This window comes from Macaca nemestrina, chromosome 1 (genome assembly GCF_043159975.1).
Source record: "Macaca nemestrina isolate mMacNem1 chromosome 1, mMacNem.hap1, whole genome shotgun sequence".
NCBI classification, from domain to species: domain Eukaryota; kingdom Metazoa; phylum Chordata; class Mammalia; order Primates; family Cercopithecidae; genus Macaca; species Macaca nemestrina.
This window is the reverse complement of record NC_092125.1, coordinates 187,954,446-187,982,182: the sequence shown is the minus strand read 5'-3', so window position 1 is coordinate 187,982,182 and position 27,737 is coordinate 187,954,446. Positions and strand designations below refer to the sequence as shown.

General features: G+C 40.7%; 1 protein-coding gene across 4 annotated transcripts in view; it reads right to left on the bottom strand.

The window, feature by feature from the left end:
* LOC105494948 (GC-rich promoter binding protein 1 like 1) overlaps positions 1 to 27,737 on the bottom strand; it is a 63,349-nt gene that overhangs the window by 28,098 nt on the left and 7,514 nt on the right. For 3 of the 4 annotated variants that reach the window (XM_071093947.1, XM_071093944.1, XM_011764016.2), the window contains exons 2-5: positions 7,667 to 8,714; positions 6,511 to 6,625; positions 2,293 to 2,422; positions 1,646 to 1,932 (exon numbers count right to left, since the gene is read on the bottom strand). In XM_071093947.1, the coding sequence (XP_070950048.1) occupies positions 1,646 to 1,932; positions 2,293 to 2,422; positions 6,511 to 6,570 (477 nt within the window). In that variant the 5' untranslated portion in view covers positions 6,571 to 6,625; positions 7,667 to 8,714. Of the gene's footprint in view, positions 1 to 1,645; positions 1,933 to 2,292; positions 2,423 to 6,510; positions 6,626 to 7,666; positions 8,715 to 27,638; positions 27,722 to 27,737 lie in introns of all 4 variants that reach the window. The other variant, XM_071093949.1, reaches the window with a different exon arrangement.

Genomic DNA, 27,737 nt, shown 5'->3' with positions numbered 1-27,737 from the left:
ATAGATTATATTTTCAAATCATTCCCACTGGTCTTTCTTGGATTTGCTTATAAGTTTGTTGTATAAATAATAAAAATTATGTTTGAAATTACAGTAATTTTTGGACTATTTGTTATCTAGAACATTCTGGACAAATATTCAATACGTAAGGGCAGTATAGACCTTCCTGAGGATAAAATTTTGAAGAACAGTCACCTGGGAATAGGAATTCACATTAATATATAATTTAAATCAAGACCCCAGGTCACTTCCTAGACTTGAGGGTAGAGGACCTAATGCCTAAATTTCACTCCTCTTTAGGTGACTCTATTAATTGATGAAATGGCTATAACAGAAGTGACTGACTGATGTGCTACTTAAAAACAGCTAGAGGCTGGGTGCGGTGGTTGGTGTCTGTAATCCTAGCACTTTTGGAGGCCGAGATGGGAAGATCACTTGAGGTCAGGCATTCGAGACTGGCCTCGGCAACACAGTGATACCTAGTCTCTATAAGAAATAAAAAAATTAGCTGGGCGTGGTGGCATGAATGCAGTGGTGCAATCATAGCTCACTGCAGCCTCAAACTCCAGCACTCAAGTAATCCTCCTGCCTCAGTCTCCCTAGTGGCTGGGACTGCAGGCATGTGCCATCATGCCCAGCTAATTTTTAAAAAAATTTTTATAGAGACAAGGGTCTTGCTGTGCTGCCCAGGCTGGTCTCAAACAACTGGCATCAAGCAATCCTCCTGGCTTGGTCTCTGAAAGTGCTGGGATTACTGGCATGAGCCACTATGCCTGGCCAACTTAAAGATACTGATTTGTTAAAATGATAATCTTTTTTCTTTTTTTAAGAAAGAATCTCGCTCTATCGCCCAGGTTGGAGTGCAATGGCCCAATCTCAGCCCACTGCAACCTATGCCTCCTGGGTTCATATGATTCTCCTGCCTCAGCCTCCCGAGCAGCTGGGATTATAAGCGCTTACCACCAAGCCCAGCTAATTTTTGTATTTTTAGTAGAGATGGGGTTTCACCATGTTGGTCAGGCTGATCTTGAACTCCTGCCCTCAGGTGATCCAACTGCCTCGGCTTCCCAAAGGGCTCAGATTACAGGCATGAGCCACCGAGCCCAGCCTGATAATTTTTTCTTAAATAAAATATATTTTAAACATTTTATAGATACTCTAAAAATGCTACCTTCAAGAGGCCAAAAGGCATGTAATTTAACACACAGTAACACCAAGTGTTACTGAATATATAGGCAACAGCGAAAATACTCCCAATTACATGTTCATATCACAGTAATTTTATATGACAGAGAACAAAATCAAGAGAAAAAATGTTTTATCATAGCTGGAAAAAAGACTATTTAACACGCAAGAGTACATTTTAACATATATCTCAGTAAACTTTGTAAGACTTAAGAGAAATTAAAGATTTTTCTAAATTCCAAAGACACAAAAATGAAAAATTTGCTACAAGTTACATAGGAGTTTTGGTCACCATTTTCAAATGTTATCAACTTAACCCCTTTCCTCTAAAAACAATAAAAACCTCAACTTACAAATTCCTTTTTCTGTAATTTCTGAAATGCTCTCATTACTAACAGGGTCTCATATTTCAGACATTATTTGTCGGCTTCTAACCATACATCTAAAGATCCATACTTACAAAGTCCTCCTCTTCAAACTGCAACTTTTCCACCTTGTCTTCTTTCTTTTCTTCCCTAATCTCCATAGGTGGCTTTTCCGGAAAAGCACACCCTTTTCGGGAGTGGAAGCTGCCATTCCAGTGGCGATGGTTCCCTGTGCCACCTCCGCTACGCTGGCTCATGCCATCATGACCTCGGGAGGAGCTATGCCAACCAGATGGGTTCCCTGTGATTCCAGCATATGCTCCCTTAGAGACACCAGAGTCCACAGAATCATGGCGGAACAGGGAGGGCTGGTGCCAAGAATCTAGAATAGTAAAGAAAAGGAACTAATTACATTGTTTGCTTCCTGATTTGGTTTAAGGTATCGGCAAAAGGCCTTCAGGGGAACTTGTTAAAAAAAAGTCCACACACAAAAAATCACAAAATGTATCTTTTCTTTGTGAGGTAATTTCTGAAATCAGTCCAACTGAATAGATGATTCACGAGAATCATAATCATAGTTAGACCTAGAAAGAAATGTAGTTGCGTAATGACTACTAGAGAATCTAAATGAAAACTATGTTCAGAAAAGATCCTATTTCAAGATTACAGACACATACCCACAGCCCGGGCTTGTCCTAAATGAGTAGCTTAAATATAGTCATGAAAGTTGGACACAGCTCACCTCCTGCAGTTCGTAGGAGACCATTGTTAAAAAAACCATCAGAGGAATTATGTCGACGGCGGCTTACTCCAAATCTACCTTCTCCTCTAGGCAGGTGCTCTCCGTGTTTTTCGAAGGTGGCAGTAGGTGACTAAGATGATGAAGTATGGAGAGGCAAATGGATAAACAGCTATTAGTCCCTTTCAATATCTTAATAGGCTTTGCATCAGGCCTTCAAAAAACAAGTAATAATGGTGATAGAAACCCATATTATAAACATATAGACCCTAAGGGTACCCCCAGGTGCCGAATTTAGGGAAGTCCTAGGTTATATATTCAATCATTAATTCACTTCCTTTATTCCAAATAATAAATATTGGAATAAATATTTATTCCAATAATAAATACTGGAGAGGAGAAAAGCTAGCCACTTCAATTGTTTGCATGAAAGGAGGGGGAGGGGAAAAAAAACCTTGCAAATATCTGTAAGTATAAGCTCCAAAACTTTACACTTAAAAATATTTATCTTGTAAGAGAGGAAAATCAAAACGATTGCCTCAAAAATAATCCTAAAGTTTTAGTATTTCTGGAATAAGGGTGAAGGCAATGGTTGAAATATCACCCTAGGAGGTCGGTAGTAATTACAAAGCTTTTTTTTTTTTTTTTTTTTTTTTTTTTTTTTAAAGTGATGAAGTCTCATGGTTGCCCAGGCTGGAGTGCAGTGGCACAATCAAAGCTCACTGCAGCTGCTTACCCTTGAGCTTAAAGGATCCTCCTGCCTCGGCCTATGGAGCAGCTAGAACTATTGGCCCATGCCACTAAGTCTGGCTAATCTTTTAAATTTTTTGTAGAGATGGAGGTCTCACTATTTTGCCCAGGCTGATCTCTCACTCCTGGCCTCAAGCAATCCTCCTGCCTTGGCCTCTCAAAGTTCTGGGATTACAGGTGTACGCCACAGCACCGAGCTACTAGAGTTCTTATAGTTTTATAAAACATTTATTTCCAGATATAATACTTGTAACAATACTAAACTTTTGGCATCATACCCATTTTACTCATTTACACACAATGAAAGAGGTCAAGAGAGAAAAAAATAAGTCTCTGAGGTAATAAAACTGAAAGGAAGCAGTCTGAGAAACTTTATAGATTAACTCTAATATCCCTTCCTATTTCAAAGAATTTTATTCTATGACATTCATTTTTTTTTTTTTTTTTTTTTTTTTGAGACGAAGTCTCGCTCTGTCACATCGGCTGGAGTGCAGTGGAGCTATCTCGGCTCATTGCCAGCTCTGCCTCTTGGGTTCATGCCATTCTCCTGCCTCAGCCTCCTGAGTAGCTGGGACTACAGGCGCCCGCCACTGCGCCCGGCTAATTTTTTGTATTTGTAGTAGAGACGGGGTTTCACCATGTTAGCCAGGATAGTCTTGATCTCCTGACCTCGTGATCTGCCCACCTTGGCCTCCCAATGTGCTGGGACCACAGGCATGAGCCACCGTGCCCGGCCTATTCTATGACATTCTTAAATTATAGAGACCAAAGTCCATAAAGCCATGAAAATATAGGTATGTTTGACACGGAAAACCTAAGTCAGAGCATGTTTACATTTACTTTTCTTACTATCAATATCCTTGCCAATATTTTACCCATTCGAGTGGGTAAAAAGATTTTCTCCTGTTTTCTCTTAAAAGTCTTACAGTTTTAACTTTTTAACTTACGTTCCATTTCAAGTTAATTTTTCTGTGTATGAAGCAAACGCTGAGGTTCTTTACCCTGCCCCCATACAGATAGAAGCTAGTTCTTCTAGTTCAAAAACACAACACTATCACTTCCTCATTGAATTACCTTTGTACTTTAGTCAAAAATCAACGAAATACATACATAAGCCTTTTCCTTGTTTTTTTAAAAGCCAAGGTCTCACTCGGTCATCCAGACTGGAGTACAGTAGCCCGATCATAGCTCACTGTAGCCTCAAACTCCTTGGCTCAAGTGATCCTCCCGCCTTAGCCTCCCGAGTAGCTGGGATGACAGGTATTCGCCACCACACCTGCCTAGTTTTTTTCAAATTTTTCTTGTAGAGACAAGGTCTTACTTTGCTGATCAAGCTGGTCTCAAACTCCTGGCTTTCAAGCAACCCTTCTGCCTCAGCCTCTCAAAGTGCTGGGATTACAGGCATAAGCCACGGAGCCCAGCCTCTACAGGCCTATTTTTGAACTCACTATTCTATTATATTCCTTTTATGTCTATCCCCTTATGCCAAAACCACAGGACTTTGCTTACTATAGTTTTGAAAATGAAAGAATGTCTTCTAATTCTTTTTACTTAGTTCACTGTGCTAAAACAATTATTCTTCTCTGATAGATCTGTATACTTCTCAGGTAGCCCACTAGCTCCAAGTCTTGGGTCAGATTAGGCCAATTATAAGATCCTGCAAATTTCATTAAGACAATTTGAAATTAAGTTTAGAACCGGGTGTGGTGGTTCATTGCTGTAATACCAGCACTTTGGGAGACTGAGGCAGGTACATCACTTGAGCCCAGGATTTCAAGACCAGCTGGGCAACATGGCAAAACCCCATCTCTACAAAAAAATACAAAAAATTAGCTGGAAGTGGTAGTGTACGCCTATAGTCCCAGCTACCTTGGAGGATGAGGTAGGAGAATCGCTTGAGCCAGGGAAGTCAAGGCTGCAGTGAGCCATGATCACACCACTGCACTCCAGCCTGGGCAACAGAGTAAGACCCTGTCTATAAAAAAACAAACAAAAATCCCAAAATGAAGTTTAGGCTGGTACAGTGGCTCATGTCTGTAATCTCAGCACTTCTGGAGGCTGAGGTGACAGGATCGTTTGAGGCCAGTTCTAGAACACCTTGGGCAACATGGTGAGACTCTATCTCTACAAAAAAAACCAAAAAAGTTAGCCAGGCATGGTGGTGCTCGCCTGTAGTACCAGCCACTCTAGAGGCTAAGGTGAGAGGACTGCTTGAGCCCGGGAGTTCAAGGCTGCAATGAGCTATGACCATGCCACTGTACTCCAGCCCGGGTGACAGAGACCCTGTCTCAAAAATAAATAAGTAAAATAAAGTTGAAACAAAATGAAGTTCAGAGAAAAGACCATTGGTCTAGATGAGACCAGAAGCACTTTCCCGAAGTCCACATTTTAAAATAGGAAAGGTAGGCCTTTTTGAGAATGCCTACCAATTTCACTCTTCCTCTATTCGTTGGCAAAATGGGAAACGCTTTTAAGTTTACTAGCTTCCCAAACGTTTTATCAATAACTCAGGCTGATTCTTTTGTGTACTGTGACTAGGTCTGCTTTAATCTATATAAACTGGTAATTCCATTTGCGTTTACCCCTAATACAACACACATCTCCCCTGAAACTATTAAGTAGGTCAATGCCTCTAAAACAGTTTTTAGAATTTAATCTGAGATCCATGTAGTAGTTGAACAATCACTGTCTCTACCTTTTCCTCCTCTTCATCTATTGCCATAAACAAATGTGTGTTCAATCCAAAGGTCTGTTTACCCAAGTGCCATTCCCCTTTTACTTCTGCCCCTTTGACCTTGACAACAGGTTAGCAAGTATGTTTAATCTCCAAAGCGTGCTGCAGCTAATACAAGACTTAACTATGTCATGTAATGAGAAAAGCCTTAGGATGTAACGAAAAAAGTGAGCTACTTAAAAAAAGAAAAAAAGAAACATAAAGTGAGATACTTGGCAGTAATAAGGTACTAAGGTACACACTCATGTGGACTGCCTAATTACTTACATCCTTCTAACAGAAAGCTATTAAGTCTATGAAAATGTTTTTGAAATCCTCAGACAAGATTGAATATATTAAAAAACATCAGGACTGGGCTGAGTGCAGTGGCTCACGCCTGTAATCACAGCACTTTGGGAAGTCCAGGAAGGCAGATCACTTGAGCTTAGGAGCTGAAAACCAGCCTGGGCAACATGGTGAAATTCCATCTCTATAAAACGACAACAACAAAAACAAAAATTAGCAGGGCGTGGTGGTACGCAGCCTGTAGGCCCAGCTACCCTGGGAGCTGAGTCAGGAGGATTGCCTGAGCCCAGGAAGCCGAAGTTGCAGTGAGCTGTGTGATCACACTACTGCACTTCATCCTGGGTGACAGAGGGAGACCCTGTCTCAAAACAAAACAAAACCAAAAAACAACCAAAAACCACCCCCAAACCCTCTAGTATTTGAGAAGTTACTACAGGAATGCAGAACAGTACCTTAGCTGACTGTGGTGTTGAGAAATTTAGCCAAGCAGGAACAAAATCATGCTGCGCCATTTAGGTCCAGTGTCTCCTTTCAGCAAGGTGAGGCATCCAACCTCATGGCCAGGATCTGAAAACAAAACAACTCAAATCACTAATGTTTACAAGAATGTGATACCAATGTATAAAGGAATCTGTAATTATTCTAAGATTCCTCTTTACAGAAAGACCTGCCCTCTGAGCCTCTCTATAGATTACTTACCAAGCCTTTTAACTCAGAGAAGTTCGAAATAAAAGTAATTTTTGTTAAAACAAAAGTTCTAAACAAAAGAAAACGGTAACATGTGCCTGGAAGATTGACTTTTATTTTTTGTAGAGGAAGGTCTTGCTATGTTGCCCAGGCTGATCTTGAACTCCTGGCCTCAAGAGATCCTCCTGCTTCAGCCTCGCAAAGTGTTGGGATTACAGGTGTGAGTGACTGCACCCAGTGAATCTGGAAGGTTTTATGAAGGAAGCTAATGAATTCTTGATTGTTACATCAAAGAACTTGAAGAATTAAACATCTATTTAAAACCACAGACACTTATGAAAAGAGATTAATCTGCTTCAAGTACTCAGGTAAATTCTAGCAAAAGCAGTAGAAAAGATATTCTTGGCTGGGCATGGTGGCTCACACCTGTAATCCCAGCACCTGGGTAGGCCGAGGTGGATCGCTAGAGGCCAGGAGTTTGAGACCAGTCTGGGCAACATGGCAAAACCCCATCTGTACCAAAAAATAATAAAGGAGCCAGGTGTGGTGGCACACGTTTGTGGTCCCAGCTACTCTGGAGGCTAAGGTGGGAGAATCACCTGAGCTGGGAAGGTTGAGGTTGCAGTGAGCTGAGATTGCACCACTGCACTCCAACCTGCGTGACAGAGTGAGACCCTGCCTCAAGCGGTGGGCGGGGGGATCTTCCTAGATAAGGACGATACAACCTCTCAAGAGCTTTTCTATTTAGTTCACATGAATTTCTTCAAATACCAACTAGCATCAGTTTTCCTGAGATCTGTTGCTGTCTTCAAATCACCCCACTGATATTCTCCAAAATTAAATACATCAGAAAGCAGTAGGTATTTTTCATGATGCATATACATAGAGTCTTCTTTCCAAGTTAGACACATGGATATTTACCCCAGAGTGTAACCTCTGTGGTCCTGTTTCTGAACTCGAGTTGGCCAGCTGGATCTCCCACGAGGTTTTCCTGTTAAAAGGGTGCTTAAGTAACCTGGCCGGCAGCACGACTTATGATGAAGCACAAAGCAGCCAGGTTCTGTGTGGATCACTCTCTCAGTCCCCTCAACTGCTCATCTTAAACTATTTGGTTCCTGACACGTTTCCAAAAGGGGAAAGGGGAAAAGGGGAAGGGGGGAAGGGGAACATAAAAAGTATTTGTTACATTTAAAAAAGGGGGGAAGGGGAAAGAGCTGTATCTATGTTCACCTCATTCAACTTCCTTGAGTTATGGCACTATGATGTTGCTTAATTAGGTAAGACATGGATATTTGCACCGAGTGCAAACACTGTTCATAACAAGGTCATAGCTAGAAAGACAGATGGGCTCAAGTGTGGACAAGTAATGTCATCAAGGTGACAGATCAAAAATACTAAGGCCCTATAAAAGATCTGAGCAGTCAACTCCAAAACATCCACATGACAAAGTCCTTAAAATACAAATCTCATTATTCTTACTCACGCAACTGCTAAAAAATAGTGTGCAGATATGTATTTATATTTGCCTTAACCTTCAAAATCTAGGGACATAAATCTTGTCTTTGTTAAAAAAAAAATAAAAATAAAAATATTTCAGACAGGAATTTGCTATACACTTTTCCCTCCACAAACAGCAGCTTTCAAGGCAAATTTCTTGGTATAAAGCTCCTAAATGTATATTCTATGTCTTTGGCCTTTACTATTTATAAATTCAGAGCAAAGTTAAAACATTAGAAAGATGGGTGGGATGGGTATTAAGAAATAGTCAAGGAGAGATATAGTTCCAAAATGAGAATTTCTTCTTCGGTTTTCTGTGTTTCACTTGTTCTGCTCCTTCCCAAAATCTGAATTGAGCCACTGGAAGGAGATATGGAGAATCTTCTACTGCTTTGGTAGAGAAGTCACTTATTATTTTGGATCCATTTCCACCATTTCACAATCATTTGAAAGGCCACACGAATCTATCACTCTGTAAATGAAAAAAACAAAACATAAAATCACAGGAGGCAAAATCACTATCTCATATATATATATATATATATATATATATATATATATATCTCTCTGCTAAAATGAGACACAGTTAAATAATCAAATCAAGGCCCTGAGAGTCAAAACCCTTAAGTCCAATTTAGACACTACGGATGTATGTCACCACCTATACCAACAAGATGACTGGGATATAAATCTTTTTTAAGGATTTGAGAAAAGTCACCTAAACAGAGTTTGCTATTTTTTTTTTGGAGATGGAGTTTCGCTCTTGTTGCCCAAGCTGGAGTGCAATGGCGCTATCCCAGCTCACTGCAACCTCCACCTCCCAGGTTCAAGTTGATTCTCCTGCCTCAGCCTCCCAAGTATCTGGGATTACAGGTGTGCACTAACACACCCAGCTAATTTTTTGTATCTTTAGTAGAGACGGGGTTTCACTATGTTGTCCAGGCTGGTCTCGAAACTCCCGACTTTGTGACCTGCCCGCCTTGGCCTCCCAGAGTGCTGGGATTACATGAGTGAGCCACCGTGCCTGGCCTGGAGTTTGCTTTTTTATATAAAAGCACCTGTAATCTCAACACTTCGAGAGGTCAAATTTTCCAAACAGCTGTCTAAGGTATTCAGAAATGCAAAATAATGGGTCTTTCAGATCTAGATTTTTCTCTCATAAATAGAACAGGTTGCCCATGAGTAGTCAAAGAACCACATAGCTTGCTGGTATATTACCAAAGTCACCAACTACCTATTTGTTTAGTACTAGCTACAGCTAGGATCCTTAAGATATCTGTCATAGTATTTTTTATGTATTTATATATATATATATATATATATATATTTAGATACCTGGCTCTCAATTCAGAGATTTAAAACTTTTATAATCTAACTTGTTAGGCACTGAGTGAAACAAAAATTTCTTTGGTAACTTCTCAACATTCTTTCAGGGGATTCCAATTAGAAACAGGGTCTCACCCTATTGCCTAGGCTGGAGTGCAGTGACTTGATCGTAGCTCACTGCATCCTTAACTCCCAGGTTTAAGCAATCCTCTCAGAGACCTCAGCTTCCTGAGTAGCAAAAAAACCATGGGACTACAGACGTGCACCATCATGCCCATCTAATTAAAAAATTTTTTTTGCAGGGTCTCACTTTGTTGCCCAGGCTGGTCTTGGAACTCCTAGGTTCAAGCAATCCTCCTGCTTTGGCCTCTCAAAGGGCTGAGATCACAGGTGTGAGGCACTGTGCCTGGCTGCAGAAAGATTTATTTGATAGAAAAGAATTTTTGCATCTATGGGTAATTCTGGTCTATACTGGTAAATTTCAGTTTGGAAGATATTTCTCATATATCCAATTCAGCAGCCTTGCACTATATTGTTCACGGGAATAAGTTCATGGGAATAAGAAATACCAAATTCAGGATAGTAAGTATCTCTGTGGGAGAAATGAAGGGAAATAAAAAAGAGGTCCCAAAGAGTTTCAACTGTATCTGTAATGCATTATTTCTCAAGTTGAGTGATGGGTACAAGATGACTATTCACTTATTGCTCTTTTTATAAACTTGTAAAACTGAAAAGAGTATTAGGCTGGGTGCGGTGGCTCATGCCTCTAATCCCAGCACTTTGGGAGGCCGAGACAGGTGGATTACTGGAGGTCAGGAGTTCAAGACCGACCTGGCCAACATGGTGAAACCCCGTCACTACTAAAAATACAAAAATTAGCCAGGCGTGGTGGTGCATGCCCGTAGTTCCAGCTACTCAGGAGGCTAAGGCAAGAGAATCACTTGAACCCAGGAGACGGAGGTTGCAGTGAGCCGAGATCCCACCACTGCACTCCAGCCTGGGTGACAGAGCCAGACGCTGTCTCAAAAAAAAAAAAAAAAGCAAAAAACCCCAAAATTGTTTTTATACAGGCCTATACCTGTAACTCCTAGTAACAGATACATGAAACTGTCCCTGTAGTGAAGTTATTCTAGAAAAATAATCAAGTCAAGCATCCTTATGGAAAAGATATAATTAACTGTCTGGTGTATACTTTTTATCTTAAGAATTCTAGTTTAAACCACAGAAAACCTGAAGTTCAAGACAGAGAGAGAAATCATCTATTAGGGTATAAAACTGTTGGACACAAAGGAAAATGCCTCTATTAGGGTATAAAACTGTTGGACACAAAGGAAAATGCCTCAATTTTCAACATAAACAATTCCCTCTTTTCAATAACCACTAGGTACTTTCCAGTTTTCCAACTGACACACACCATCACCTGTTCAGTGTTTTACACACCGAATCCAAAGTTTCTGTACCAGAGTCCCAACTTAGGCAGGACTAGGAGAAATACTAACTAGCAATACTTTGATACTATTACAGGTCCTATGGCTGTTGTATATCCCGTAACAATTACTCACCCATCACCCTTAACAAGCTGGGATACCTGAAGTGTAAAGAGTGTGACCTACACATGCATGTGCAGAGTATGTGGTTGAGAGGAGATGCACTGTAAGTGGGAACGTTTGATCAAACAGAACAAATAAAAAATGAAGAAGATAGATAACAGAAATTTGTTCTGGAAGTAACAGACTAAAAGGAAAAATTCCAAAATGTTCTTAACGGTTTTAGTAGGATGGTGGAATTACGGGCATTTTGTTTTATCTTCTCTATTAGTCAGAAGTTTTTGTAATGAACTTACTTTGCTCTGTAAATTTTAAATTAAAGATCTTTAGTGATGCCTTTTAGGGCTGTGGCTAGTTTTACAGAATGGCTAAGTGGGAGACTTCTGCTTACTACTAAAAAATTCTGAGAAGAAAAAACACATCACTTAAAATTCTCTTAGAACTATTTTTTTTGGTCTGAGAAAACAGAGCAGGGTTCTGAGTAGCTGGACTGCGGGTGAATGTCACCATGCTGAACTAATTTAAAAAAAAAAATTCTTGGGCTGGTGTGGTGGCTCACATCTGTAATCCCAGCACTTTGGGAGGCTGAGGTGGGCAGATCACGAGGTCAGGAAATCGTCACCACGGTGAAACCCCATCTCTATAAAAATACAAAAAATTAGCCAGGCGTGGTGGCAGGTGCCTGTAATCCCAGCTACTCGGGAGGCTGAGGCAGGAGAAGGGTGGGAACCCGGGAGATGGAGCTTGCAGTGAACCAAGATCACGCCACTGCACTCCCCCTGGGCGACAGAGCGAGACTCCGACTCAAAAAAAAAAAGAAAAAAAAAAAATTCTTCTGTAGAGATGGGGTCTCACTATGTTGCCTAGGCTGGTCTCAAATGCCTGTGCTCGAGCGTCTCACAGAATTTTTTTTTTTTTTTTTTTGGAGATGAAGTCTTACTTTCTGACCCTGGCTGGAGTGCAGTGGCATGACCTCGGATCACTGCAACCTCTGCCTCCTCCCGGCTTCAAGCAATTCTCAAGCCTCAGCCTCTTGAGTAGCTGGGATTACAGGTGCCCACCACCACACCCAGTTAATTTTTGTATTTTTGGCAGAGATAGGGTTTGCCATCATGTTAGCCAGGCTGGTCTTGAACTCCTGACTTCAAGTGATCCACTGCCTGGGCCTCCCAAAGTGCTGGGATTACAGGTGTGAGTCACCGCACCTGGCCTCATAGAACTTTTAAAAAACATGAAAGATGGCCGGGCCTGGTGGCTCACACCTGTAATCCTAGCACTTTGGGAGGCCGAGGCGATTGGATCACCTAAGGTCAGGCATTCGAGACCAGCCTGGCAATATGGTGAAACCCCATGTTTACTATAAATACAAAAATTCACTGGGCGTGGTGGCTGGCACCTGTAATACCAGCTACTTGGCAGGCTGAGGCAGGAGAATCACTTGAACTCGGGAGGTTGAAGTGAGCTGAGATCCTGCCATTGCACTTCAGCCTAGGTGACAGAGGGAGACTCTCACAAAGAAAAACATAACATGAAAGACTAGACTGGAGGGGAAATCAAGATTCTTTCTAATATGAGATGTCAAGCATGTGCTCTGGAGCTCAAAGGAGAGGTGTGTTCTACTAGTAGAATTTTGGTAATTGTCAGTATTTGGTAGACAACATTTAAAGTTGGGGAATAGGTGAAATCTAAGGAGAGTATAAAGATGAAAAAGTTGGTCAAGTGCGGTGGCTCATGCCTGTAATCCTAGCACTCTTGAGAGGCCGAGGCGGGTGGATCATGAGTTTGACACCAGCCTGACCAACATGGTGAAACCCCGTCTCTACTAAAAATACAAAATTAGCTGGGTGTGGTGGTGCACAACCTGTAATCCCAGCTACTCAGAAGGCTGAAGCAGGAGAATCACTTGAAACCGGGAGGTGGAGGTTGCAGTGAGCTGAGATCACGCCACCACTGCACTCCAGCCTGGGCAATGGAGTGACACTCTGTCTCAAACAAAAAAAAAAAAAAAAAAAAAGGGAAAGTTTCCAAGTCTTGTTTATTTCATTTCATTACTTCTTTTCCATCTGTTACTTGTGACTCTTCAAGGTCTAATTACTCTCCAACCTAAAAAACTAATTTTTTAGGCACTACTAGTCTCTTTCCACCATCTGCCTCAGCCTCTCCTACTGGTTGCCACACTCTGTTCCTAGACTTAGATTGTAATTATATTACTACTCTGCTCAAAAATGTCTGGTTTCCCACCAACAATACAACAGGATTTAAATTCCTCAGTCTAAGAGACAAGAAATAATAAGCCTTTCCCCCAGCCCTCAAAAACCAGCCCAAAAAGTCTCCTTTAATTCTCTATCTGGAAGTAATTCCTGCCTCTGAAAATGAAACCTTCAAAGTACTTTTTTTTTTTTTTTAAAGACAGAGTCTTCTGTCACCCAGGCTGGGGTGCAGTGGCACTCACTGCAACCTCCGCCTCCTAGGTTCAAGCAATTCTCCTGTCTCAGCCTCCCAAGTAGTCCCAAAGTGGGACTACAGGTGCCCACCACCACGCCCGGTTAATTTTTGTATTTTTAGTAGAGACGGGGTTTCACCATATTGGTCAGGCTAATCTTGAACTCCTGACCTCAGGTGATCCACCCGCCTTGGCCTCCCAAAGTGCTGGGATTACAGGCGTGAGCTACCGTGCCCGGCCTCAAAGTACTTTAATTGTGCCTACTAGGCCACTAACACTCACTTCTTCCAGGATAGTTATAAATGTTTATCTTAGCTCCAAAAGTAGGCCAAAAACTTGTCACTTCTAAGAATCCTGATTTGCTATTCTTTGAAACACACATAGCATGTATCTAGCATGGTACCGTGCATATGGTAAGGATTCAAAAGTTTAATAAATTTTTACAAAGTATAATAAAGCAAGGATGCAGAGAAATTAGAAACCTCATGTATTGCTGGCAGAAATGTAAAATGGTGCAGCTACTGTGAATAACTGGTTAAACACTGAGGTACCATATGACCTAATAATTCTACTTCTAGGTATATATCCAAGAGAAATAAAAACATGTCTACACAAATACTTGTAAATGAACGTTCATGGTAGCCTTATTCACAATAGCTACAAAGCAGAAACAACTGAATTGTCTATCAATAGATGAAGGAACAATATACTGTATATTCACACAACAGGCTATTATTCAGCTATAAAAAAGGAAATAAAGTACTGATATAAGCTACAACACGACATGAAAATATTACGTTAAATGAAAGAAGGCAGACACAAAAACTGTAAATTGTATTATTTCACTTATATGAAACATCCAGTCCCACAGAGCTAGAAAACAGATCAGTGATTACCAGGGCTTGGGAAGAGGACGGAATGGGATGTGACTGCTTAATATAGATGAAAATTTAGTTTGGGGTAAGAAAAGGTTCTGGAACTACATAGTGGTGATGGTTGCACAACACTGAGAATGTACTTCATGCCATGGCAATTGTACACTTTTTCAATTGGTTCTGATGGTAAATCTTGTATTTTCCCATAATTAAAAGAATTATAATAAAGCAGTCAATGTTAATATTAAATACAAACATTACCCTACATCACCCATTCTTTTTCAGACTATGAAAGTACTTTTGCTCCCTCTCTACAAACTCCCTGTATCTGAATACTTGATACAACCATTCATTCATAAACATTTGTCAAATATTTTACCTCTTCAAAACAAAATCTCCAACTTATCAGGCACCTCATATGTCAGGCGCATTATTCAGTATTTCACAACATGACCTAATTTTATATTTTATAATTAAGTTTATACTGCTAGGAGAGCACCTCCCTGGCCAAGGGCCTTATCTCAATTACCTCTACTTCAGCCTCCTTTTACCTAGATACAACACTACCAGTGCTGTTGGCTTCAACCACTCATTTTCTCCAGAGTCCAGTAGCATCACCAATTATTCCTTCTGGTAACTTCAACTTCTATTTATACTGGGTCCACTCAATTTACAAAAAACTGTACTCAATTCTCCAAATTAAAACAAACCCCCTTATTAAAGCCTGTATCTTGCTCTAGGTATATCCTTGATGTGCTTTACCCTCCAGTCTTTTGTTTTTTGGGTTTCTTTTTTTTTTTTTGAGACAGTCTCATTCTGTTGCCCAGGGTGGAGTACAATGGCGCCATCTTGGCTCACCGCAACCTCCACCTCCTGGGTTCAAATAACTGTGTGCCTCAGTCTCCCGAATAGCTGAGATTATAGGCATGTGTAACCTGTATTTTTGTATTTTTAGTAGAGACGGAGTTTCACCACGTTGGCCAGGCTGGTCTCCAACTCCTGGTCTCAAGTGATTCACCTGCCTCAGCCTCCAAGAGTGCTGGGATTACAGGTGTGAGCCACGCCACCCTGCCTGCCCTCTAGTCTTAACAAAAATCTATACAGAACAGTGTACCCTTATTGTCTTTATTTCCTCACTCCCCCATTTATTCCTCAACCCACAGAAAATTACCTTTCCCCCACAGCTCTGACCCTTCTATTTTCAAAATATTCCCATTAAGTTAATCTAACTAGTATATGATAGGCATAAATAAGTTTGCAGAGAAATAGTTGATGAATGACAGTGAACAAAACATTTGCACTGAAATAAGAATATATTTATAGTATTCAAAATACTGTAGGAATATTTATGAATTTTTAAGTACCTAATAAATTAAATTGCACACTTAAAAACAGAACACCTAGCCAGGCACAGTGGCTCAAGCCTGTAATCTCAGCACTCTGGGAGGCTGAGGTAGGCGGATAACTTGAATTCAGGGGTTCAAGGCCACCCTGGCCAACATGGTGAAACCTCATCTCCACTAAAAATACAAGAATTAACTGGGCGTGATGGCACACACCTGTAATCCTGGCTACTTGGGCAGTTGAGGTACAAGAATTGCTTGAACCTGGGGAGTGGCAGAGGTTGCAGTGAGCCAGTATCACACCACTGCACTCCAGCCTGGGCAACAGAACGAGACTGTCTCAAAAACAAAACAGAACACCTGCATCTACATATTAGGCTGAACAAATGTTCTTGAGGAAGTTAATGGCTGATGTAATGCCCTAAACTTGAAAAACTTCACCAGCCTAGGCAAAATAGGGAGACCCTGTATCTTCAAAAAATTTAAAACTTAGCTAGGCATGGTGGTAGGTGCCTATAGTTTCAGCTACTTGGAGGGTGAGGTGAGAGAATCACTTGAGCCCAGGAATTCAAGGTTGCAGTAGGCTATGACTGTACCACTGCACTCCAGTCTGGGTGACAGTGAGACCCTGTCTTAAAAAATAAAAATTAAAAACTTCACTTAATTTCAATACATTCTCCATCTGTCATTGATATACCATTTTAATTCTGTCAAAGGCATAATTTTGAGCACATCTTCAACCATGAAATAGTTTCCATTCTATCTATACTATATAAAATAATTTAAAAGCCCTGTCTTCTCTGTAACACCGTTTTAAGTTTGGCTCAAATACAGAGATTATTCTTTCTTTTTTTGGAGACAGGGTCTCACTCTGCTGCCCTAGAGTTCACTGGCACAATCATAGTTCACCATAGCTTGAAGCTCCTGAGTTTAAGCAATCTTCCTGCTTTAGCCTCCCAAGTAGATGAGACAACAGGTGCATACCAGCAACAGCGGTGGTAGAGACGGAGGTCTCACTATGTTGCTCAGGTTGGTGTCAAACTCCTGGCCTCAAGGGACCCTTCTGCCTCAGCCTCCCAAAGTGTTAAGATTATAGGTGTGAGCCACTGCGGCCAGCCCAGGGATTTAATAGCTGTATGCGAAAATCTAAAAGTATGCAGCATCTAACTTTTGACCAGCCTTGTTTAATTTTGGCTCCATAAACAAAGTAACTTTAAGTAAAACAATAACAGACGTAGTTTAGTCATTTGAAAGTCTTCTTCAGGGTAAAGGCTTTGGGGTATGATCCCCCCACCCTCTGCCAAAATTGATAAAACAACTAAGTAACATGACTTCATAAATTAACTGGATAGTTTATAATCTGTGTATTGCATAAAATAGAAAAAGAACATAATGTAGTTCTCAACTAAGGGATCACTGAAAATATTTTTGATGGATTGTGAAGTGCTTTTTAGCAAATAAAAGGATTCAAAGAACGGAGTGGCACTGATTTATAACAAACAGTATGTAACATTCTTAGATCTTACGTCCATAAAAATGAAAAACATAAGTTGGCCCAAATCTGAACTCCTTTTTAGTAATTCCCCATACCACTGGTCATCAACCTATCTTTTATCTGTCTCCCACTGATCCCAAGCACATAGAACACTATCTGGAACATAGTAGATAAATATTTCCTGAATAAATGCTTTGGTGACTAGTAGGGCGGTACATCTTCAACTTCACAAGGTAACGTCATAATACTTTCGAACAAGGTGTAACCAGTTTTCACCATTATCAGCAGCATTTTAAGCGTTCCATCTGCTTTACATCTTCAACCAAACTACATATGGCCAGACCGGAGGTTATTCTTTGCTGGTGGGTATAACATGATCACCTACTGTAGTCTTTTAATCTATTTATCAGGTCTTTGTATTTCCCTTTTCATAAGATACCTATTCTTTTTACCATTCTTCTTTTGGTTGTTGATCTTATTTATTTAACGCAAGAGAATAAATCAGATACAAATCCTTTGATTATGAGTTGCAAATACCTTTTTCCACTTCAAAGGTTATCTTTTGATTTTCTTTCCCATGTCTTTTGATGAGCACACATTCTTAATTTAGATGCAATCAAAGCTGCTGGTCATTTACTCTATGATTCACATTTCTGTATCTTGTTTATAGCAGTTTTTCTCCAAGGTCCAAACAATTTACCTATATTGACTTCTTAGTTTTAAGTTTTGTCTTTCACATTTAGGACTTCAATCAGTTGGAAATGATTTGTATATGGTATGAGACCCAGGTCCAATTTCATTCTTTTCCGTATGAAAAAAAAAATTGTTCCAGAAGTATTCTTTTTTCACTGATTTATACAGCCAGCTCTATCATAAATTGTTTCTATATATGTATGGATCTGCTTCCAAATTTCTGTTCCACTGGCTTATTTACATATTTTGACACTACCACCATATGTCTTAACTATTATACCTTTACAATAATATTCTGATATGTATTAGAGCAAGGCCATCTCCCCTCATAATATACTGATAGAATGCCTTGGCTAGTCTTAACTCTCTGGCTTTTTTTTTTTTTTTTTGGAGACACAGAGTCTCACTCCATCACCTAGGCTGGAGTACAGTGGTATGTATGATCTCAGCTCACTGCAACCTCTGCCTCCCAGGTTCAAGTGATTCTCGTGCCTCAACTTCTCAAGTAGCTGGGATTACAGGCGTGTGCCACCATGCCCATTTTTTTTAGTAGACACGGGGTTACACCATGTTGGCCAGGCTGGTCTTGAACTCCTGGCCTCAACTGATCCACCTGCCTGGGCCTCCCAAAATGCTGGGATTACAGGTGTGAGCCACCATGCCCAGCCTCTCTGGCTCTTTAATATTAATTTTAAAACAGGCCAGGAACGGTGGTACATGCCTGCAATTCCAGCACTTTGGGAGGCTGAGGTGGGAGAATCGCTTGAGCTCAGGAGTTCAAAATCAACCTCAGCATCATGGTGAAACCCCATCTCCACAACAAAGAAAATACAAAAATCAGCTGTGTGTGGTGGCTCACACCTATAGTCCCAACTACTCAGGAGGTTGAGGTGGGAGGATTGCTTGAACCTGGGAAGCTGAGGCCGCACTGAGCAGAGATGGTGTCACTGCACTCCAGGCCTGGGTGACAGAGCAACTCTGTCTCTAACAATAAATGAATAAATAAATAAATAAATAAATTTTAAAAACAACTATGTCAAATTTAAGGGGGAAAATCTTGTTATGACAGTGCTTGGAATAGCAATAAATCTAGATTAAAATGGGAGAACTGACATCTTCATAATAAATCTTCCAAATCATGAGCATGGTCAATTTCTTATTTAAGTCTTCTTTAACATCATCAAGTAAAGTTCTAAACTTTTTTTCCATAAAGATGCTGTATATCTTTTTAAAAAGATTTCTTCAGGCCAGGCGCGGTGGCTCCTGCCTGGGAGGCCAAGGCAGGCAAATCACGAGGCCAGGAGTTCGAGACCAGCCTGGCCAACACTATGAACCCTGTCTCTACTAAAAATACAAAAAATTAGGTGGGCATGGTGGCAGGCACTTGTAGTCCCAACTACTCAGGAGGCTGAGGCAGGAGAATTGCTTGAACCCGGGAGGTGGAGGTTGCAGTGAGTCGACATTGTGCCACAGCACTCCAGCCCAGGCGACAGTGCGAGACTGTCTCAAAAAAAAAAAAAAAAAATTATTCTTAGATATCTTATAAATGTATTTTTGATGCTATTGCATTATTTCCTTTAAATGGCTGTTTACTGCTGGCATAAATTATATCCAGCAACCTTGCTAAACTCTCATTAATTCTAATAATTTGTCTATAGATTCCACAAATAATGAGAGATAGAAAAACTCTTTTTATACACGTTAACTTTTAGGTGCCTATCAGAAATCAAGGTGGAGATGTTAAGTAGATAGCTGGATAACAGTCTGCAGTTCATGACAAATACAGACTGTAGACAAATTTCATTTAAAACCATAGACCTAGATGAGATCATCAACAAAGCGAATGTAAAAAGAGATGGAACCTTGATATATAACTTTAAAGATTGAGAGGACTGAGGAAAAAAACCATCAAAGTGTGGGGACCCAGAAGCTAAGCAGAAACATGTTTCAAGAAGGTAGAGTGACCATTTTCAAATGTTATTAAATAGGATAAAAAGCTGATAACTCACCACTGGATTCACTTGGAAGTGTCAGTGACAATGCTGGACAAGGGAGGTGGTGAAAACCTGATTCCAGTGAGTTCGAGAGGGAAGGAATTGGAAACTAAAAGTGTAGACAACTCTTTTGAGAAGTGTTGCTGCAGAACAGAGAAAAGGAGCATGTAGGCTAGAAGGGGATGGTGTGGTCAAAAGAAGTTTTTTACTGCACTGATAGGAATAACCCAGCAGAGAAAGAAAACTTCATGCAGCTGATACAGAAAACTGCTGAAATATCCTTCAGCAATTCAGAGGGGTGAGATGTGATGTACTAGTAAAGACTGGCCTTCAACAAGCTCATGAATACTTCACTTACAGGAACAGGTGGGAAAGCAGAACGCGTGGGTACTAATGCAATGAGAGTTTGGAAGGTCTATCCTGATTGCTTCTATCTTCTCAACTAAGTAGAAAGCAAGACTTTCAGCTAAAAGTATGGGTAAGTGCAGAGGAGTTGAGGGGTGTGAGAACAACTAAAGCGTGAAACTGAAGAATGAACTACGGAGATACAGTAGAGCTTCCCAGCAGAGCAAGAGCCCATACCTGTAAGCTACCATGACTTTGACCCCCTGAATTCTTTCTCTTCTCACTGACCCATACCCAATTCCCCAAACGCCAATCTAAGTTAAGATCCCAGTTCTTGCTTACTTTGCTTGTCACCCATGAAGCTGACTGTGGTTGAAAGAGACACAACCATGCTTTTAAATATTTGTTTTCGGCTGGGCGCCGTGGCTCACGCCTGTAATCCCAGCACTTTGGGAGGCCGAGGCGGGTGGATCACAAGGTCAGGAGTTCAAGACCAGCCTGCCCAATATGGTGAAACCCCATCTCTACTAAAAATACAAAAAAATTAGCCGGGTGTAGTGGCACATGCCTGTAATCCCAGCTACTCGGGAGGTTGAGGCAGGAGAATTGCTTGAATCCGGGAGATGGTGGTTGCAGTGAGCAAAGAACCAGCCCGGGCAACAGAGCAAGACTCTGTCTCCCAAAAAAAAAAAAAAAATTGTTTTCTACTACAAAGAACCCTAATCAATATACTCTCAAAAGTCAATGAAAGCTGGGCATGGTGGCCCAAGCTTGTCATCCCAGCTACTTGAGAAACAAAATCACGAGAATCTCTTCAACATGGGACGGGGACGTTGCAGTGAGCTGAGATTGTGCCACTGCACTACAGCCTGCGTGACGGAGCGAAATTGTCAAAAAAACAAAAAATCAATGACTTGTGAATCACCAACTTCAATGGCTTACACTGTTTACATGTTCTTTAGCAAAACCCATCTTAAATCCCCTGATTTCCATGACATCACATCATTAGACCAGCAGTTCTCAAACCCGGATTACATCAAGCTAAAAAAATTCAAAAGATGTTTTAAGGACTGACACAGGATTGCCCATTTTATTTGGATAAGTAGAAGATTAAAAATTTTAATATCACAATTTCATTAAAGTCAGTATGTCACAAAAGACAAATCTTGGAAAAAGGAACAACTCACCTTAAAAAAAGTTAACAATCTTACATTGATAATATTCACAAAGGGCTGAAGTCTTTGTCAGAGAGCAGCACTGAGTGACAACCACTACATTAATATATGCTGATCTTCTCCCTACCCTGTGATTACAGATGGTCCCTAACTTACGATAGTTCAATTTAAGATTGTTCAACTTTACAATGGTGTGAGGTGAGAAAGAAACTCAACAGAAACCATACTTTGAATCGTGATCTTTGCCCAGGCTAGCAATATGCAGTACAATACTTTCGTGTGATGCTGGGCAGTGTCAGCAAGCCATAGCTCCCAGTCAGTCACAAGGGTCAGACAAAAGTAAACAACTGATACTGTACAGGGTATGTGTTGCCAGATGATTTTGCCCAACAGCAAGCTCATGTAAGTGTTCTGAAAATGCATAAGGTAGGCTAGGCTAAGTTATGATGCTTGGTAGGTTAGGCATATTAAGTACATTTTCAACTTAATGTTATTTTCAAATTACAATGGGTTTATCCAAACGCAAGTCAAGGAGCATCTGTACTTTTTTCGGACTCTTCCTTTCTCTTGTCAATGCAATGGTTCTTTAAATGCTTCCATGTAGTCCTTTTATTGTTTTTTTGTGCTCTTCATTATCTCATCAATTTTCAAGACTTCAGGTCTCCAAGTGAGTGACTTAAATTCTTGCTTCATCACTTTGGGAGGCCGAGGTGGGCGTATCACGAGGTCAAGAGATGAAGACCAACCTGGCTAACACGGTGAAACGCCGTCTCTACTAAAAATACAAAAAAATTAGCCGGGCGTGGGAGTGGGCACCTGTAGTCCCAGCTACTCGGGAGGCTGAGGTAGGAGAATGGCGTGAACCTGGACGCAGAGCTTGCAGTGAGCTGAGACTACGCCACTGCACTCCAGCCTGGGCAACAGAGCAAGACTCTGTCTCAAAAAAAAAAAAAAAAACCAAAAAACAAATGGGACACACTTGGTAGGGATTAATAGCAAAGGTGATTATCTCTATCTTTTTATAGACAGGGTCTATTTAGTGGGTGCCCAATAAATGGTAATTTTTTAAAGGTGTTGACAGTTCTATCAATTAGTATCCCCTTCATCTTAACTGTTCTTTTTTGAGACAGGGTCTCACTCTGTTGCCTAGGCTGGAGTGCAGTGGCACGATCACAGCTCATTACAGCTGACCTCCCAGGCTTGAGCGATCTTCCCAGCTCAGCTTCCCAAGCAGCAGGGACAACAGGCACCTATCACCACACCCGGCTAAATTTTGTATTTTTTGTAGAGACAGGGTCTTGGCCATGTTGCCCAGGCTGGTATCAAGTTCCTGAAATCAAGCAATCCACCAGCCTCGGCCTTCCAAAGTGCTAGGATTACAGGCATGAGCCACTGTACCCAGACTTCTTACTGTTCTTAAGAGCTCTCCTTGAGCATTCCTTATTCCTTAAACTGCAGATCCTAAGACTATGGTATGTTTATCTTTAATATTCACTAACCCTAATATTTCTTTTCAAAATCTCATGATTTGAAAACCACACAGGTTTAAAGGACTTCCTTCAAAGGACTGTATAACCTTACAGCAGTCTATATACTCATTTTCTATCTGTACATAGTTTCCCTCCCAATTCCTCAATAAGCAGAACTCAAGGGTTATTACTGCCTTGCTTCTTTTATTTCTAATTCTCAACAGAAAAGAGCCTAAAGCCATTTTCTACTTTAGCACTGCTTATTTTAACTCCAGAAGAGAGAAATTCCTATTTAAGATTTTCTGAAGAATATGAAATTTGAGCAAGTCTTTCAATGAACCAAAAGGGGACATAAGATACATTAAGATTTTTTTCCCGTACAGCATTTCTGTCTATTAAGAAAAGACTTGGGGCCGAGCGCAGTGGCTCATGCCTGTAATTCCAGCACTTTGGAAGGCCAGGGTGAGCAGACTGCTTGAGCTCAGGAGTTTAAGACAAACTTGGGAAACAAGGCAAAATCCCATCTCTACAAAAAAAAAAAAAAAAAAAAAAACACAAAAAAATTAGCCAGCTTTGGGAGGCCGAGGTGGAAGGATCACCTGAGGTCCGGAGTTCAAGACCAGCCTGCCCAATAGGGCGAAACCCCGCCTCTACTAAAAATACAAAAAATTAGCCAGGCATGGCAGCAGGCGCCTGTAATCCCAGCTACTCGGGAGGCTGAGGCAGGAGAATCACTTGAATCTGGGTAGCGGAGGCTGCAGTGAGCCGAGACTGCACCACTGCACTCCAGCCTGAGTGACAAGAGAGAAACTCTGACTCAAAAAAAAAAAAAAAAAAAAAAAAAAGAGTCAGGCATGGTGGCACATGCCTGTACTCCCAGCTACTTGGAAGGCTGAAGTGGGAGGATCACTTGAATCTGGGAGGTCTAAGCTGCAGTGAGCCATGATTGTGCCACTGCACTCCAGCCTGGGTGACAGAGCAAGACCCTGTCTCAAAACAGCAGCAGCAACAACAACAACAAAGTACTTGGCCAGGAATGGTGGCTCATGCCTGTAATCCCAATACTTTGGGAGGTCAAAGGGGGAAAATCACTTGCGTCCAGGAGTTTGCCATCAACCTGGGCCACATGGCAAGATCTCTACCAAAAAAAAAAAAAAAAAAAAAGGGCCAGGTGTGGTGGCTCACGCCTGTAATCCCAGCACTTTGGGAGGCTGTGGCAGGAGGATCACTTGAGGTCAGGAGTTCGAGATCAGCTTGGTCAATGTGGTGAAACCCCATCTCTACTAAAAATACTAAAATTAGCCAGGAATGGTGGCGCATGCCTTTAGTCCCAGCTACTCGGGAGGCTGAGGTAGGAGAATTGCTTGAACCTAGGAGGTGGAAGTTGCAGTGAGTGAGCTGAGATTGCGCCACTGCACTCCAGTCTGGGTGACAGAGGAAAACTCCTCTGAGGGAAAAAAAAAATTTTTTTAGCCAGAAATAGTGGTGTTGTAGTCCCAACTACTTGGAAGGCTGGGAAGATTGCTTGAGCCTGGGAAGTCAAGGCTACAGTGAGCCGTGATGATCATGCCACTACACTCCAGCCTGTGCTACAGTGTGAGACCTTGTTTCACAAAAGTAAAAACAAAGAGAAAGTACCTAATACTATGGTGATTAACATGGATATGTAAAGTCTATTATGGAGTCTAATAAACAAAATCCCTGTAGCGGCTAGGAAAAGAAAAAAATATAAATGAACAAAATTGTATTTCTATCACAAATTCAACGACAACAATGGGATTTCTGTACCCATAAGAGGTGCATGAGAGAAATTATGTGAAGTGCTATGACATAATATAAAGCACAATATAGAACATTATCTTGAATTATTCACTAATTCATACTCTTAAAACCTGAATCAAATCATGAGACTATTTTACACCTATCAAACTGGCAAAAAAAAAATTCTGACACTATAAAGTGTTAATGAAGATGAGGCACAAACAAAGAATTCTCATACACTGCTGATTAGAGTGTAAACTGGCCCACAACCACTTTGGAAACTGGCAAACAACAAGTTGTAAAACCTCTATGATCCATTAATCCTAATCACGCATAACCACAAGAAATACTGATAATATCCTATAACATGGATGAACCTTCATCCATTATGCTACATGAAAGAAGCCAGACACAAAAGATCACGTAGTTCTACAATGGTTCTACAATGGTTGTACAACTCTGAATATACTAAAAACCACTAAATTGTACACTTTAAATAAGTGTATTTTGTTATATAAATTAGAGCTCAATGAAGCTGTTTCCAAAAAAAATTAAGACCAATGACTGATAAGGGACTGGGAAATCCTTCGTCACCAACGTAACACCATGCAAATTAGTTTCTTGTTCTAAGCCGAAAGATTGTTTAATATATAGATAGGACTACCTTAATAAAGAACCTATCTTAGCATTACAATGTCTTTTGTGATACAATGCAAAATGAGGAATTGCTATGCTGCATTTTAGTCAACAATGTTTAAAGGTGAATCCATCAATCTGTCAGCTATAAACTTTAGAGAAAAACATAGGAATTAAAAAAAGAACAAGCTAAATAATAACATAAGTATGTGATCATACCAAACCATTCTAGGGTAAGTGACACTGTCTCAAAATCAGTGTCACTGAAAAATAAAGACTAAATCAGATAATAGCTTGGATAGCTAGCTGTAATAAACTTTTTTTTTTGGATCAGCTGGAGAAATTTGAATAGCACCTGGGTATTAGAAGAAATGAACATTTACTCACATGGAAAGTGGGTATCACCCACTAAAAATAGGAAGTTGATCTCATTTAGTAAAATAAAAATAGAAACCTAAATATACGCGCTTAGACGACAATCTGGTAAAAAATGCACGGAGTTCTTAACAGTAGTAACTCCTGTGTGATAGGAATGCCAAGGCTTTATTTTTGCATACCTATATAGTCTAATATTCTACATTATCCTTACACTGCTTCTGTAATAAATAGATTACTAAAAGAAAGAATCACACGGAGAGCTTTAATAAATCACTGATGTCCAGGCCTTACTCCAGATAAATTTTAAAAGGTTGAGAACTATCACTTTTGAGAATTGGGGCAGATAAAAGGGAAAATTGTCTGACAAGGCTTAAAAAGAAATTTATCAGAAGAACCCTGGGAATTCAGAGAACGAAGGAAAGGCTCTCTTGACCTGGCAAACACCAAAAACCAAAGGAAGCTAAGCAGTCAAAACCCCTGCCAAGGTCATGCCACAGGAAGAGCCTGCTGAGGAAACTGCTCCAGCTAGCAATGCCACCAACAGCCACTGGAATGAATTCCAAACCCTCCTTGCATCTTTGCATCATCTCTCACTCTGGTGCAAGTCCCCAAAGTGAAGGGTATCTGACTGGCACAGTTTGGGTAACATGACCCAGCTCTAGCTGCCAGGGGTCCAGCACAGAAAGTTTATCTATATGGTGTGTGTGTGTGTGCACCCAACCTTTCCAGCATCCTCTCCCACTAAGATTCACAAAAAAGCAATACTGGAAAGGGGTTAAAATGGTAAACAGACAAAAGAAACAACAAAGGATCATTTTAAAGCCCAATTAGTAGAATATCCAACACAAGAATCCTGCCAGCCTTGCCATTAGGAATCAACTTGAATTACTGTGCCTTCTTCTGCTTCATTGTTCCAAAAACATTTCCTAAAAAGTAATTTCAGACCAGGCACAGTGGCTCATGCCTGTAATCTCATCATGTGGGGAGGCAAAGATGGGAGGAATTGCTTGAGTCCAGGAGTTCACCACCAGCCTGGACAACATAGTGAGACTCTATCTATACGGAAAAAAAAAAAAAAAAAATTAGCCAGGCATGATGGCACACACTTCTATTTCCCAGCAGGGCTGGGAGTGGGGGCCCAGGATGGAGCTGAGGTGGGAGGATCACTTGAGCCTAGGAGGTCAAAGCTGCAGTGAGCTATGATCATGCTACTGCACTCCAATCTGAGCAACAGAACAAGACCGTCTCTGCAAAATAAACTTTTATCAGTTTCAGCAGCACCAAAAGGCTCTAATTCCCTATGATTACAACAGGCTATTTGTAACATTTTCAAAACTATGTATTTTTTTAAATAATTGAGTGATTTAATAGTAGTGACTAACAGATTGAGACACGCCTTTTTTTTTGGGAGAAAGTCTCTCGCTCTGTCACCTAGGCTGGAGTTCAATGGCACAATCTTGGCTCACTACAACCACCACCTCCCGGGTTCAAGTGATTCTAGTGCCTCAGCCTCCAGAGTAGCTGGGATTACGGACATTCACCACCATGCCCAGCTAATTTTTGTATTTTTAGTAGAGACGGGGTTTCGCCATGTTGACCAGTCTGGTCTTAAACTCCTGGCCTCATGTGATCCGCCTGCCTCGGCCTACCAAAGTGCTGAGATTACAGGTGTGTGCCACCATGACCAGCCGAGACATACTTTTTTTTTTTTTTTTTTTTTTTTTTTTTTTTTTTTTTTTAGAAAGAATCACTTTACAAGCATCTCTAAAAATCTCTTCTCAAGATAAGCTTCACTTCCAAAGCAAATATTAATTTTTAAGGTAGAATAGCAAATTAGGGACCTAGATGGCTCTGTCACACACTAGCTGTGTGACCTTGAACAAGTCATTTCACCTCTTTGTGTCTCAAATACCTACCTAATTTGGAGACTCTTGAATTGTTGTTGATTAAATCAGTGAATGTATATAAAGTGTTAAGAGTAACGCCTGGATGTTGTTCCCTGCAAAAAGAAAAAA